The sequence below is a fragment of the Oncorhynchus tshawytscha genome, linkage group LG24, assembly GCF_018296145.1.
Source record: "Oncorhynchus tshawytscha isolate Ot180627B linkage group LG24, Otsh_v2.0, whole genome shotgun sequence".
Lineage (NCBI taxonomy): Eukaryota > Metazoa > Chordata > Actinopteri > Salmoniformes > Salmonidae > Oncorhynchus > Oncorhynchus tshawytscha.
Window position 1 is genome coordinate 12,765,921 of NC_056452.1, and position 15,657 is coordinate 12,781,577.

General features: G+C 41.9%; 1 protein-coding gene across 2 annotated transcripts in view; it reads right to left on the reverse strand.

Moving 5' to 3' along the window:
- rab11fip3 (RAB11 family interacting protein 3 (class II)) overlaps nt 1-15,234 on the reverse strand; it is a 51,737-nt gene extending 36,503 nt beyond the window's left edge. Inside the window, exon 1 of one of the 2 annotated variants that reach the window (XM_024386862.2) lies at nt 11,841-15,234. In XM_024386862.2, the coding sequence (XP_024242630.1) occupies nt 11,841-13,514 (1,674 nt within the window). In that variant the 5' untranslated portion in view covers nt 13,515-15,234. The remainder of the gene's footprint in view (nt 1-11,840) is intronic. The other variant, XM_024386864.2, reaches the window with a different exon arrangement.
- Nucleotides 15,235-15,657: the final 423 nt, after the last annotated feature.

Consider the following 15,657-nt stretch of genomic DNA (forward strand, 5'->3'; position numbering starts at 1 on the left):
TTCTCTGCTGCCAATGACTGGAACGAACTACAAAAATCTCTGAAACTGGAAACACTTATCTCCCTCGCTAGCTTTAAGCACCAACTGTCAGAGCAGCTCACAGATTACTGCACCTGTACATAGCCCACCTATAATTTAGCCCAAACAACTACCTCTTTCCCAACTGTATTTAATTTTAATTTTTTATTTATTTTGCTCCTTTGCACCCCATTATTTTTATTTCTACTTTGCACATTCTTCCATTGCAAAACTACCATTCCAGTGTTTTACTTGCTATATTGTATTTACTTTGCCACCATGGCCTTTTTTACCTTTACCTCCCTTCTCACCTCATTTGCTCACATTGTATATAGACTTGTTTATACTGTATTATTGACTGTATGTTTGTTTTACTCCATGTGTAACTCTGTGTCGTTGTATCTGTCGAACTGCTTTGCTTTATTTTGGCCAGGTCGCAATTGTAAATGAGAACTTGTTCTCAACTTGCCTACCTGGTTAAATAAAGGTAAAATAAATAAATACACTTGTTTTGCAAACATGGTCCTGTTTTATCAATTGCTGCTGTGACATTTTTTTAAAGTTTAATGAAAAATAAAACAATAATAGACTGTATCTTGATTAGATAAGTATTCAACCCCTTGAGTCAATACAGTCACCTTGGCAGCGATTACAGTCTAAAAGCTTTGCAAACCTGGATTGTATAATATTTGCCTTTAAAAAAACATTCTTCAAGCTCTGTCTAGACAGCCAAGTCTTTCCATATTTTTTAAAGCAGAGTTAAGTGAAAACTGTAACTAGACCACTTAGGAACATTCAATGTTGTCTTGGTAAGCAACTCCAGTGTATATTTGGCCTTGAGTTTTAGGTTATTGTCTTGCTGAAAGGTGAATGTCTCCTAGCGTCTGTTGCTTAGCTTTATTCCATTTATTTTGATCCTAAAACCACTCCCTAATCTTTGCCGATGACGAGGATATCCATAACATGATGCAGCCACCACCATGCTTGAAAATATGAAACTTGGTACTCAGTGATGTGTTGGATTTGCTAATGCTTTGTAACATAATGCTTTGTATTCTGGACAAAAAGTTAATTTGCCACATGTTTTGCAGTATTACTTCAGCGCCTTATTGCAAACAGGATGCATGTTTTGGAATATTTTTTATTATGTATAGACTTCCTTCTGTTCATTCTGCCATTTAGGTTAGTATTGTGGAGTAACTACAATGTCTGCAACTGTTTTAAAATGACCATTGGCCTCATGATGAATCCCTGAGCGGTTTCCTTCATCTTCGGCAACTGAGTTAGGAAGGACGCCTGTATCTTTATAGTAACTGGGTGTGGGGTACAGAGCTGGGATAATCATTCGAAAATCATGTTAACAACTACTATTGTACACCGAGTCCATGCAACTTATTATGTGACTTTTTACTATTGAACATATTTAGGCTTGCCATAAAGGAGTTGAATACATTTCAGCTTTTAAATGTTGTGCACAAATTTGTTTACATCCCTGTTAGTGAGCATTTATCTTTAGCCAAGAGAATCCATCCACTTGACAGGTGTGGCATATCAAGAAGCTGATTAAACAGCATGATCCTTACACAGGTGCCCCTTGTGCTGGGTACAATAAAAGGCCACTCTTAAATGTGACCCGTTTCAATAAACTAGGCGTATGTTGTGGGTCACTACTTCACAGGAGAGCCGTTTGAACGTAACGTTTTTTGTTTTTGTTTTAACACGTGAACTTTCACGTGCCTTAATAACAAACTTGTATGCTTGTAAATACGAATAAAATTGTTAAATTACAAGCCCAGTTGGTTAAGTCACAGAAAAAGGCAGCAACCTTCTCGCTAGCCATGATTGGCTAAGATAATGATTGGGATGGACATGCCGAGAGATAAGTTTGGATTGGTCTGCCATATAGCACGCTTCTGTCTAGTTGATCTGGTCAGAATGTGTAGGTAATCCTGTCTAATGCGGCGTAACCATTTCGTTGTACCGTTTACACCTTCTGTAGAGACCCATCCACTTAGCAAGATGTGGCTGGTGGTTATTGCATTTTCACGACCCAGTGTGTCTGGGTAAGCGTCATCTAATATTTATAAAATATTTTTATCTGGACACTTTCTGTTTACCTGGATTTTTTCCTTACTGTAGGCTACTAATTTTACAACTTTTAGTCTTAATCTTTACTACTCTACTCACTGTTTAGCACATGACTTCACATGTGAATCCTTAAAGAGATGGGTGGGACTGGCTTAAGAGGGTGTGAACAATGCAGAATGAGTATAGACAAAGGAGAGCTCTCCAGGAGGTACCAAAACATTCAAAGGCCATTTTTTTCAAAAACATTTTTCTACAGAAGAAGCGAATCAAGGAGGTCGGTCACAAATGCGCAATTTTGTCACACAACACAACACTTAAGTCGAGGGAGCGCACGCAATTGGCATGCTGACTGGAGGAATGTCTAACAGAGCTGTTGCCAGATAATTTAATTTCTCTACCATAAGCCACCTCCAATGTTGTTTTAGAAAATTTGGCGGTATGTCCAACCGGCCGCACAACCACAAACCATGTGTAACCACATAAGCCCAGGACCTCCACATCTGGCTTCTTCACCTGCAGGATCATCTGACACCAGCCAACCCGGACAGCTGATGAAACTGAAGAGTATTTGTGTCTGTAATAAAGCCCTTTTGTGGGGAAAACTCATTCTGATTGGGTGGGCCTTTGTCCTCCCAGGCCCACCCATGGCTGTGCCTCTTCCCAGTCATGTGAAATCCATAGATTAGGGCCTAATTTATTTATTTAAATGAACAGAGGGGTGCTGTTTCGTTTGCTCTGAGACTTTCTCTGGTGAGAACTACTTTTTTGCCAGAAATGCTGTGGAACATCCAGGTGTTCTTTTGCAGATATCAGATGTGCAGCAATGTTTTTTTGGACAGCAGTGGCTTCTCACGTGTTGTCCTCCCATGAACATCATTCTTGTTTAGTGTTTTACGTATCCTAGACTCGTCAACAGAGATGTTAGCATGTTCCAGAGATTTCTGTAAGTCTTTAGCTGACACTCCAGGATTCTTCTTAGCCTCATTGAGCATTCTGCACTGTACTCTTGCAGTCATCTTTGCAGGACGGCCACTCCTAGGGAGAGTAGCAACAGTGCTGAACTTTCTCCATTTATAGACAATTTGTCTTACCATGGACTGATGAACATCAAGGCTTTTAGAGATACTTTTTTAACCCTTTCCTGTCAACTATTCTTAATCTTAGGTCTTCTGATATCTCTTTTGTTCGAGGCATGGTTCACATCAGGCAATGCTTCTTGTGAATAGCAAACTCACATTTTGTGAGTGTTTTTATAGGGCAGGGCAGCTCTAACCATCATCTCCAATCTCATCACATTGATTGGACTCCAGGTTAGCTGACTCCTGAATCCAATTAGCTTTTGGAAAAGTCATTAGCCTAGGGATTCATATACTTTTCCCCAACCTACACTGTGAATGTTTAAATTATGTATTCAATATAGACAAGAAGAATACAATAATTTGTGTGTTATTAGTTTAAGCACACTGTAAGTGTCTATTGTTGTGACTAAGATGAAGATTAGATCAAATGTTTTGACTCTTTTATGCAGAAATCCAGGTAATTCAAAAGGGTTCACATACTTTTTCTTGCCACTGTACATACATTATTGACTGCTCAGTGTTTTGCACCAGCAGAGGGTCTGTGCTACTTCTTCCACTCATGCAGCAAACAAGATTTGCTTAGAATTTCGTGGCATTATTTTATAGTATGAAGAATACAATTGAACATAGCTGAATAAAATAGAAAGGATATTTTCTCCAAACGATTTGGGGGAGTGCGCTCTGTGTTGAGTGGTTAACATAGAAACATGTCCTCCTATATACGCTTAATTTAGAGTTATGTAACTTTAGATGTGATACAAATGTTGGGCTATATGTTTTGATGAGACTAATAATGATTTGAAAAAGTCGCATGAAAGGCATGAGCTCTTCTTTGTTTTTTGCACAGGCTATACACACTCTCATTCACAATTTGACAAGCATTTCATAATGCCTCAAATTTCCACCTCCATCCCATTTGTGTGGCTGTAATGCCCCCTAAAATCCATGCATTTTTTGGCCAGTGGCCATTGTGCCCTTGGGCTGAATATAATAATTATAATTACCTTCTCCTGGCTGTGTGCCGAAGCACCTCTCACTCACATGGCTCTCTGTCAAGTGATCGGGTCTTTCTCACAGGCTACAAGTGAAGGCAGACTGACTTCATGACCAAAAATTATCCTATTTACACTTTGTAATGTTTCTGACTCATATCGATACCACATTTATAACCAGAGAAGTTGGTTCTAGGAGGCAGTTCTCTTTTAAGAATAGGCCTCGAAAAATAATATCACTCCTAGTTGTGACCCAATTTCTATAAAGTTTTAGATACAAATGCAGTATGTTGCAATTACACATCCCATACTCATTGTGCTGTCATTCCATACATGTATCATTTACAATTAGCTGGGAGGTTACGGAAGTTTGTGGGCAAAACACAAGCAGAGGCCTTGGGAAAACGTTCAACATCAACATGAGAGTAAACCGAGACAATAGATGACATAGTGCCACAATAGATAACATAGTACCACAAGTACAAATCTGACTGGGCTTAACATGACCATTCAACAGAGGCTTTAACTTTGTGAATAGACTTTCCTGTTCTGCACTTTTGTATCAGTTACACACACCCAAACAGTCGATCTGCTTAGCAAACATAAGCTACATCTAGAGAGGTAGCAGCTGAAACTCTTAGCAAACTGTGGATTGACTTAGCCTGAGAACTACAGCCCTCAAGGTGATTCACTTCACCTGCTTGAATATTAAAGAGATTCTCCAGTACTTTTGTATACTTTTAGCCAGCAGTTCTGAAAGTAGCGTTCACGAGCCACGTGCAGATATGTGCACCATGTCATTGCGCTCTCACGCTCTGCTGTGTGTGCATCTTGCTAGCTGTAACTCAAATGAAGAGGGGCTGAACCTCATTGGCTGAAACTCAAATTGCTAGGGGGCTGGCCCAGGTGGGGTAAAATGGCACTGAACAACTTCCAGTAAACAGTTGCTTTCAAATCAGGGATTTCGAGGCTAATTGAGGTAAAACAGTAATTCTGCTCATAGATTATGCATGTACGAACTACACATTGACACATCCAGCCCAAAGCGGGAGGTTTAAAAAAATACTAACTAGTTGCCAAAGTTCTGGAGCATGTCTTTAAACACAACTGAAGTTTGAAAGGCAAGATCAGACTTGTTTGCCTTATTGGTGGGTTAACACTGAAATGTTGATATAAGATTTCAGGTTAAATTTCATAGCCAAGTGCTCGCTGCTATGCAAATCTTTCATAAATTAGGTTGGTCAGGAAGTGGATGGCGGTGAATAGATGGGTCGTTTAAAGCGGTTGGAAGTTTATAAACAGCAGTAAATGAGATGACATTTGAGAGGTGAGAGTGAGTGGGTGTCTCCCTGCACTTAAGCTTTCGATCCTCCTCAGAACAGGCCACAGACAACCGGAGCGCCGGGTCACCACAGTACAGGAAACACCTCTCTTCACACCTCCATTTAGAGAATTGGTGAGACCAGCACACGTAGGTGGGGGTTTCACTACTGTCAGTGCTGTGCTTTTGTAGTCCTGACAGCAAAAAAGGCAGGGAAGAAAGACCCCACCATATGTACAGTAGCCCAAAGAGAACAGCCCTGAGGGGACAGTCTGAGGAAAGCACTAGTCAGAATACTTCACGGGCCAAAACGGGCATGTCCTTCCATTTACATGGCAGTGAGAGCCTGGATGGATGGTGGTTTTTCTGGGTTTCCTCTATTTGTGTCTAATCAGTGCTCCACACAGGCCACAGTTGTGCAGTAAGACGCAGTAACATAACGGGAGTGAGATGCTTATTCCTATGGGGGGTTTCACAACAGCTCGTCTTCAACGGAGTATTACTGTGCTGAATAACTATTCCTGACACTTCACTTAGCAATAGCCTAGATGGATAGGGAGATGGAGCTAATGGGAGATTCTCTCTGTGAACAACAATGGAACACACACACACACAGAAACAGGATGGGGGTTTGGGACAGGGCATCGGACATTCCGCTGAGGATTAGTGGGAATGTACATAAAAGCAGGACAGGGGAGGCTGACTGGCTGGCTGTCTGTAGAGGGGAGAGGGAGGTGGATGGACAAGAGCTGCCTGCCACCATCACAATGCAGGGCCAAGAGCTTTGTGTGGAAACTAGGTCAAAACCCACTGGAGTGTTGGTTGAAAAAAACCTTGTCCAATTTGTGATCTTCCAATTCCCTGATACTGCCATGTCTTCACTCCTGGGGTGACCTTATTTTGAGGGTGATCAATGTGCGATAACGGAGGGTTAGGATTGTGGCTGTGAGATATGCGGCAGGGCTTCCTGTACAATGCACATAAGTTACTTATTTACTGTAACATTTTCTGATCATCAGACCTCAGGGAAATCAAAACAACTGTGAGACAGACTAAAAGGCTGAGGTGGCTAGACTGGCTACATCATGAATCCCCGCCTGCAGTCTCATCTCTTTCATTTGCTCCGCTCTTCCCTCTCATTCTCATTGACTCCACCACATCACATTCAGGCTCTTCCTTCATCTCCGTTGTCTTCTCAGTCTTCTTTTCTCAGCCCAGTTAAATTTTTATCCCTTGTCACTAACTTGTCTAACCCTTCAGATCTAGGGTTGAATGGCGGGAACCCGGTTACCGAGATTTACTGCCCAAAACCACTCCCTTTCCTGGGATAAATAACTGCGAGAAACCAGTAAATTATAATAAATGATTTATATGAACAGCAAGGCGTGAAATGGAACTGTTAAATTATATGCAAAGTCTAAATCTGGCTTCTCTATGGCCTCTGCATGATGAATCACCAACGCTCAGGGTGGGGACAGACAGCCCATCTCAGTATGGAGCGATGCTCACAATGCATGTAGACCTATCATCTCATGGTTTTTCTTGGAACAGGTATGCCTACATTTGCTGCAGCATAGTCTATGCTACAGTAATACAAAGACCGAATGTATGTCTAATTTATCCCCATTTATCCACCCACTGGGGAGCCAGGCTCAGCCAATCAGAATGATTTTTTTCCCACAAAAGTGCTTTATTACAGACAGAAATACTTTTTACATCAGTACCCCAGTATATGGGCTTAGCCACTGTCAAAGGTCATTCCGTGATGGAGTATATACATTTACATTCAAGTCATTTACCAGACACTCTTATCCAGAGTAGTGAGTTCATACATTCATACTTTTTTCATACTGGTCCCCAATGAGAATCGAATCCACAACCCTGGCATTGCAAGCGCCATGTTCTACAAACTCTTCTTGTTCCATTTTCTCTCCTCCGATCCACACGGTTGCCTGACTGTCTCACACACACACACACACACACACACACACACACACACACACACACACACACACACACACACACACACACACTCTTCCTGGAATGTTTCTGGGATGGGATTTGCATTCAACTCGTAGGCCCCATTAACGGATTAGGACATCCATGCAAATATCAGATATCTGATATCACACTGTACATGCAATAGCTTCCCTCGTCTGCAACTATCAACGCAGGGAATGTCCTATGCAGACCTAGCAGTGTAAAGTTAGCTAGGTTAGATATTAATTATCCTCTGCTCAGACCTACCTGTGAAACGTTTTTAGGTACATGAGAGATTTGCCAAGCGCTTCCACCACAAGGAAAATAAAATGATTTGTGAAGCTTACAGGCACAATAAAAATCCACAAGGACAGACTAAATGTACCATATAAAATAAGTTGCTGTAAACAAATTTTATATGCCCATTGCCCACAGTGTCATGCTGAACACCACTTTCTATAGATTTTTCATAGATATATTTTGTTTGTGAAATGGCATCCTTCACATGAATAGTGATGCAGATGCCAGAAAGGCCATTGCATTTCTGCAACCTAGTTACTCAGAAGCTTGTACTACCACCGAGCAAGGAGGGAATAACTAGGCCTAAGTTTGATCTGTATATAGCTAGGCCTAGTCACATGGTCCTTTCACCCGAAACCAAATGGAAAGTTAGGTGGGCTATGGGTTTTATAGGTCTGTCTATCCTACTGCGTGGAAAATTTGTGTCACTAACTAGGACTATGCCAAACTGTCCTTGAATCGGCAAATACAAAACCCACTCATAAGGTCATTAAATAACATTCTTCAAATTCTAGAGATAAGTCTGTCTACTGCTTGCTTACTTTCCTTAATGAAGAACACAAACCAGTCTAAGCCCATCTTTCTCTCTCTAGTCATGATAGGCCAGGCGGACATCTGAGAAGCAATTGAATAAGCTAAGCAGTAAAGGGTGCAAGCTTTCCCACAGCTCATGGAAACCAGACATGCAATACCTCAGCTCAATGAGAGACACTGAGGTAATCAAATCTGCACAACCTGGTTTGCGATCCAAAACAAATCCTTGATAAACATGGATGTCAGGAAAACCACAAGGATACTATGGAGCTACTCGTGGAAGAGGCCACCAGAAACCAAACACCATGGAATAACGCAGAGTTAGTTAGACTACACCAGCGATCTGGGAGGGTTTCCCAAATGTCATGTTCATTTATCTCGCGCCATAAAAAAACAAGATATGGTACTTCGTGGTGATGGTCCAGAGTGAAGCAGTCCCCCCTCCCTCTCAGAAAACAGGGTCGTAGGGAGGTGATGGTACCCTACACATTTCAGCCCCTCTGACTCTGGGGAAATACAACATTCTACTTAAGCCTACCTAACCACTCAGTCTGGGGAGCCAGAGATACCTATGGGGTGTACAGGAAAAAAACAGGGCTGACAATGGTGTTATGAACTGGGGGAAGGGGATTTAAAGAGACGATTAGTCAGCCAGCAATAGAGCCTGCTAATCTATCCTGTTCCTGTTGCAAAGAAATCACTGTCACATGTTTTGACTAGGCCTAAATGGTGGTTTGACTCGAGTGACTTTTGTTTGCCAACTACTACGCACTAACTTGTATAATGTAGAGTGCATCTGTGCTTAAAATGCCATGGTAAAATCTAAAATCAGGGAAATGAGGTTAACAAAATAGAATGTCTCCTCTGTAAGAATTGTGGATAAAGCTATAATGGAAGATCTTTAATTACCTAAACCCCCACCACCACCACACATTCCAAGATCTTCCTTTCAGCAACCACATTCAGGGTCAGTCCTAAAATTCTGTTCTAGCCTACAATTGGCAAGATAGGCTAAATGTGCTGAAGTAGGCCTATACGGAATGGTAATCATTGAAAAGATAATTAAATTGCGAATGTGTGTGTCACCAGTTACAATGGTATTTGCATCCAACCTTTCGCCCATTATTTGCAACTGAAAGGTTGGGTGCTTACAGGAAGTAAGGACTACTTGTTATAAACATACTTTTGTGACTGGCACAAAAGGCAAGAATGTTGGACAACAGAGGAATGAACCTGACACCCTTTTAACTTTATTGTTTATGTACTGAGTTTGTGTACATATAACCACATCCAACACCTAGGCCCAGCCATGTCCTCGTAGCCAAATAATACAATTAACTCCATGGCCTTACAGAGAAATAAAGCAGGGTGGATTCGGAGTAAAACCAAAGGACTATGAAAAAAAGCTAAGGGGGAAACTCTAGCCTATACCCACATACAATTATTTTCACAAAAAGGGATGTATGCCAATCAAATTATTTATTTTACACCTTTCACCTCCCAACAGCTGTGGAAGGCATTTCAATGTTTTTCTTTAATTGGCCTCACTTCCTAGCGAAGAAAAACCACAGAATTTAAGTGATATGTTTGGGTGTAAAGCAAGATGCCTGGGATGGAGAATGGGTGAAGGTCATAGCTGGGGCAGGATGGAACAGCCAATACACATGAGATTATGCAGTACAATGGAGTGAGGTATGTTGCCTATGGGCAGATTTGACCATCTTCGTGGCTTGTTTTGTAGAATAAGAGGGCAGGTGGTACCAGGCCTGTCCTGTCAGAATTAATTTCAGCCCGTATATTTTCCTTCAGATTTATCACGATTTTCATGCCAAATCCCAGCTATTGAACACTGACCAATGAGAGATTAGGCAAAATATTAATCAAAACAAGGTTAAGAATGAGTGGCAGTGTTGGCCAAATCTATTCTCAAATCCATTGGCCAAAAAGCATTCTCTGGGTTTAACGGGAATAAGTGACCCGAGTTCATCCTCTGATAATTCATTTCAAACCCAAGCTATAGAGCATGAAATTACTCTCAAGCTTTGTCTGATCATGTTTCAATAGTGTGTTCACAAACCATTTGTGACCTATTGTAGCCTAGTTTACTGTTATTGCTGATAAATGCAAAGCTGAAGGTTTGTGTTTAGGGTAGCCCAACGGCCGGCAGATGGCGATATTGAGTCAAGTCATTTTACCGTCCAAATGCATATGCAGCCAGCAATACAGTTGTATCCCTCATGAACCAATTCGTGAAGAAAAAAAAAAGAAAAAAATTCTCCATTCAGGCTGCATGGGCTTCGATTTCCTCCTTAACCTTTCTTAATGGCGATAAGGCGGGAAAAAAACAGGGGAAATAAGTACTTTACTTATGAAACACCATTTCCATCACCATGCTAGACTGGCTAAATGTTAATCCCAGATGTGTTGTATCGCGTTCAGCCAATACGGTTGAAACTATCAGACCAAGGGTTTCATCGCATTAGTGGAAACCAAGACTATTCTCAGGGCAGACCTGGTTGTTGCTAGATATGTTTGAGTCACGCCAGAGACTATTTTTAGCATTTTAGCTAACCCTAACCTAATTCTCCTAACCTGCTGCGAAAAGTCACTTCTGCTAGTCAAAACCGGCAGACCCGCCCTGAGAACAGTCTTAGTTTTCCGCGATACAGCGCTGCGTTAGGTTAACGGTGAAAAAAGACTGCTGCAACTTGATTGGCTGAACACGATACACAACCAGGATTGGCATTTAGCCACCATGGTGATTCACATGGAAAGTTCGCATATTTCCCTTTTTTACCAGCCTCCTCGCCATTAAATAAAGTTAAGGAGGAAATCTAAGCCAAGAGATAATGTTTTAGGTACGGTCTACGAGGGATACGAATGTATTGCAGGCTGCATACAATGAGTTTGGACGGTAAAAGGACATGACTCAATATCGCCCTCTGCCGGCAAACGCTACGTTTAGGGTTTAAATTATAAAATCATTGCCCGGTGTTCTTCAGTATCGTACACAAAAGTCCAAGTGCTCAGGTTTCCTGGGTTCTATTGCATTTTGGGGTAACATAAATCCCCCCAGTGCATTCCCTCTTCATGGAAAATAACAAATAAGAGTGTATGCCTATCCCATGTGAGAACATGTTACCTGACGTTCATAATCTAGGCTCCTCTTACTCAATCTGAAACTAGTTGTAATAATGGCCATTAACAGAGGCCTACCAGTTAGCTTGGCTGCCTAGTCTCTGTTACAAAATAGCCTACAAATTAAAGCCTCTCGCCCTTTGAGGAAACACTGAGGGATGGATTGCAGTTGATGGAATTAACTAAGATTTTACAGGAAGCTCTACAGTAAAGCGGAAAATCAATAGTAAATCATTTTAACAGAATGAGGCTTATGATCTCTAGGTTAACACGCATGCAGAACCCTTTCAGATGACCAATTCACCATGACCTTACACTCCCTCATGCACTGACTGGGAACTGAATAGCAAAAACAATGCAGACACAAATCTAAAAAGAGATGCGTCTCACCTGGTCAGCCCCATAGGCAGCAGCAAACTCCATAAACTCCTCAATGCGTACAAATCCATCCCCATCCTGGTCCAGAGCGTCAAATACTGCCTTCAGAGGTGATGGGTCTTCCTCTCTCTGATTCACTATGGGGACCATGGAGTCAGACCCCACCATTTTAGAGAGTGACAGCGTCCCTACTGTTTGTTCACTAGTCCATCCAGAATCAGAAGACAAACCATTCAACTCCAGAACTGGGCAATCAAAACTATCACGTTTGTGACAACCCGTGGTTCCGGCAAACAGGTCCAAGTCTGCCAACCTTTCCCCATCACGCTGTTCAGTTTGTAAGGCAGGAACACTGTCACCCTGTACAGCCTCAGGTGGTTTCAAGTCCAATGTTTCCTCATCGGGCAGCACGTCTGAGGTCAAGCACTGATCCAGAGCCATTTCCTCCTCTCCTTCATGTTTGGTAAAATCAAAGATAATTTTGTCTTCCATCAAATCTTGGGGGCCATTCTCCTCGGAGCTGCAGCCACTGGGCAGTTGACCAAGGACCGAAGCATCTCTGTTGGAGAGGAACTTTGGCGACGGGGGTTCAATCAATGGTGAAGAGTTCAGAAGGAGGGACGAGTCCCCCTCACCTCTGTGCTCTGATAGAGTCAGGATTGAAGTAGCCAAAGTATGTTCCTGCTCTGAATCCTCTGCAGGTGATGCACCCGTGCAGGTTGGTGACTCAAGAGGAGTAGGGCAGAGGCTGAGGCTGCTGTCACAGTCAGGAACCTCCAGATCCAGCAAAGGCACAGATCCCACCTGAACCCCTGGAGATTCTCTAGCGCAGTCAGTATGGATGTTGTTGTGTGAGAAGCTGCGCTCAGGTAAACCTTCAGGGGTACTGTTACTGACTGTGGGTAGATCAGTCACAGGTTCCAGGAATAAACCTTTGTCCCCGGTTTCAGGTGACACAGTCTCCCCGCCCTGTAAGGGAGGAGGGAAGCCACTGTCCTCATCCAGTGACAGGAGTAAAAGCTCCTTACTGACACCCTGTGGGTTCACCTCACCTGAAGGGGCAGGGCTGGGGGAGAAGGTGAAGTTTTCAGATGAGAGGTGATTTACCAACAAAGAGGAAGCCTCTGTGTTGGTATCTGGAGTCCTATCTGAAACCTTCACAGGAGAAGGAGGTTCACTGAGGGTTATCAGCTCCTTGTGACTGTTAACAGAGTCTGTGTAAGTCACAGGTGGATCTTGCAGGGAATTTAGTTCCTCACACACTGAGTCGTCCCTGAGCAAATCAGTGGTTTTGGAGAATAACAGCCAAGGTAGAGGACTGTCACTTACATTGTTATGTTCCTCAATTTTGTCATTGAGAGGCGATAACTCTAGAGGTTTGTCCAGGGGAACATCTTGAGAATGATTAGATTGATCTCCCTCCCATGGCAAAATCTTGTCTCCACCAGAGTAACTGGAGGTCCTGAAAAGACTGTCTAAATTTAAGGCGTTCTCCTGGAAAAGCTCTTCCAGGCATAGAGATACATCCTGGTCAACTTTCTGGAAATCCAAAGCTGTCTGACCACCTTTTCTCTGAGGCATTATGGCTCCTTTGTCTGAATCCAAGAGGATGAATCCATGGGAGCTTGTGCCTTCTGGATCCCACTCAGAATGTCCCAGAGGGCTAGACATCAGAGTCTGTTCCATTTAAATAGATAATTCCTGAGCAAATTTGAGAAAGCTTATAATTCCTCTTACATTAAAGTCAAAATCCAATTCTTTCTCAATTTCAATATTGTTATTCTACACATGGTAGTTGATATCCTTGATTAGATCCATAGGCAAATGTTGCATGATGGTAAATAAAAACCTGACTGTCTAGCTCTGAATTTATGACATCTCAGCACTGTGTAAACACCTTAGTGCTTATAACCAGTGTACTTCCTATATTCATTGATTTGTCTACTTGCCATAATTGTTGATGTTGCCTTAAATTATCCACTACTCATGCATTTACAGTGACTAACCCTGCATTTTTTTTTTTTTAAATGTTGTCAACTAATCCAATGTGCATTTTCAGAAAAATTTATAATTCATTCCATAGAATTATGAACTTTGATGTATACTTTAGAATGCAACATTAATTGGTGACATGTGTCTTAGCAAAATAGCACAGGCTAAATAGAAATGTTCTAAGAACCAAACTATTACTGGGGCAACATGCTAATGTCCATATCGATCCTATTAAATTACTATATTCTAATAGTTAGTATTCTAATTCTTTGCCAATGTCATACAATGACTATGATATTACAAGACAATATGAAGTGACATAACAGACAAAAAGATGAGTTCCTGTAATAGTAAGGGAATTGATCAGTTTAGTTGGATAGAAAATGGTCAAACCTGATCAAGGGAAAAGGAAGCAAATGATAAACACGGCGTGCTATATAAATTCACTGTCCCCATCTCCAGCATCATTGGGACGGACTAATTTTAGCTGTCAGTTGCCCCGGTTGTTGTCAAGCATCGTCTTGCTAATACAGCTGACTGCCAAAAAATTCAGTCTGAAAATAAGCAGAACATTGGATTCATGCTATAAATTGGATGCAATAATATCGCCAACGTTTAACTAGTTAACATGTACTAATATGTGGCACTGCCACTGGGTTATCGACAATTTGGTTTCAAAGTGTGACTGTAGCTAACGTCAACTGGTTAACCAGCTAGCTAGCTAGCTAGCTAGCTTTTAGCCAATGCGAGATGTGTTTTAACTTGACAGTGGATTATAATACGCCAACCTTCGAGTAAATAAATAGCTAGCTTGCTAACTTAGTTAGCAAGCAACGCTGAACTCCATGTAAAGCATGCCAATGCTTGCAGACTGACAATAACATGTTTGGCAATATTAACATTGATTTAACGCGAAGGCGTCCGAGCATCCCTATAATATCCTGAAGGAAGCTCGAGCTAGTTAGCTTGTTAACTAGCTAGCTAACGAGCCAATTCGTCAGCCCTTGATTCTGAAGCAAAATTAGACTGAATATGAAGACCTTCAGGTAATTTCCTTTTCCCATTTAAGTCAGTTTATTCGTTCTGACGATAATTTTCATTTACATCCGCGTTTTGTGTTTTTATCCAGACGTTTCGGATCCAACAATCATCCACCTGTGTCAGGAACAAATTCAGTCCGCTTGCTTAAAATTTCTTCAGCTTCTCCCGGCCTCCCGAAATGTATTTACCATCCTAACACTCTCCAAAGACATGATTCTCCGTCTGAAGATGCTTCTGTTTGTGTCAAACATACAAAATATGTTGCCACATTTCTAAACCGTGATTACAGCACTGAGGTATAACGATATAAAGGAGCGCAGAGGCCGTTCACACTGTCATCAGCATCAGCAGCAAATACCCGGCCCTTGCCATCCCTCAGCCGCATACAGCGGTGACGTTTCACGCACGCGCACAGAACGAACCGCAGTCCAAAATACGATGCAAAATACCTGTGTAGGCTTTTAATTGCGTTGTCTAACCATTGTTTATTTCATATACTATATATACATAGTATGTGGACGACCCTTAAAGTGAGTGGATTCAACTATTTCAGCCATACCCGTTGCTGACAGGTGTATGAACTCGAGCACTCAGCCATGCAATCTCCATAGCCAAACATTGGCAGTAGAATGGCCTTACTTAAGAGCTGTCACACAACGGCTGTGTGCTGAAGCACTTAGCGTGTAAAAAATTGTCTGTCCTCGGTTGCAACACTCACTAAAGAGTTCCAAACTGTCTCTAGAAGCAACGGCAGTACAATAACTGTTAATCGGGAGCTTCATGAAATGGACTTCCA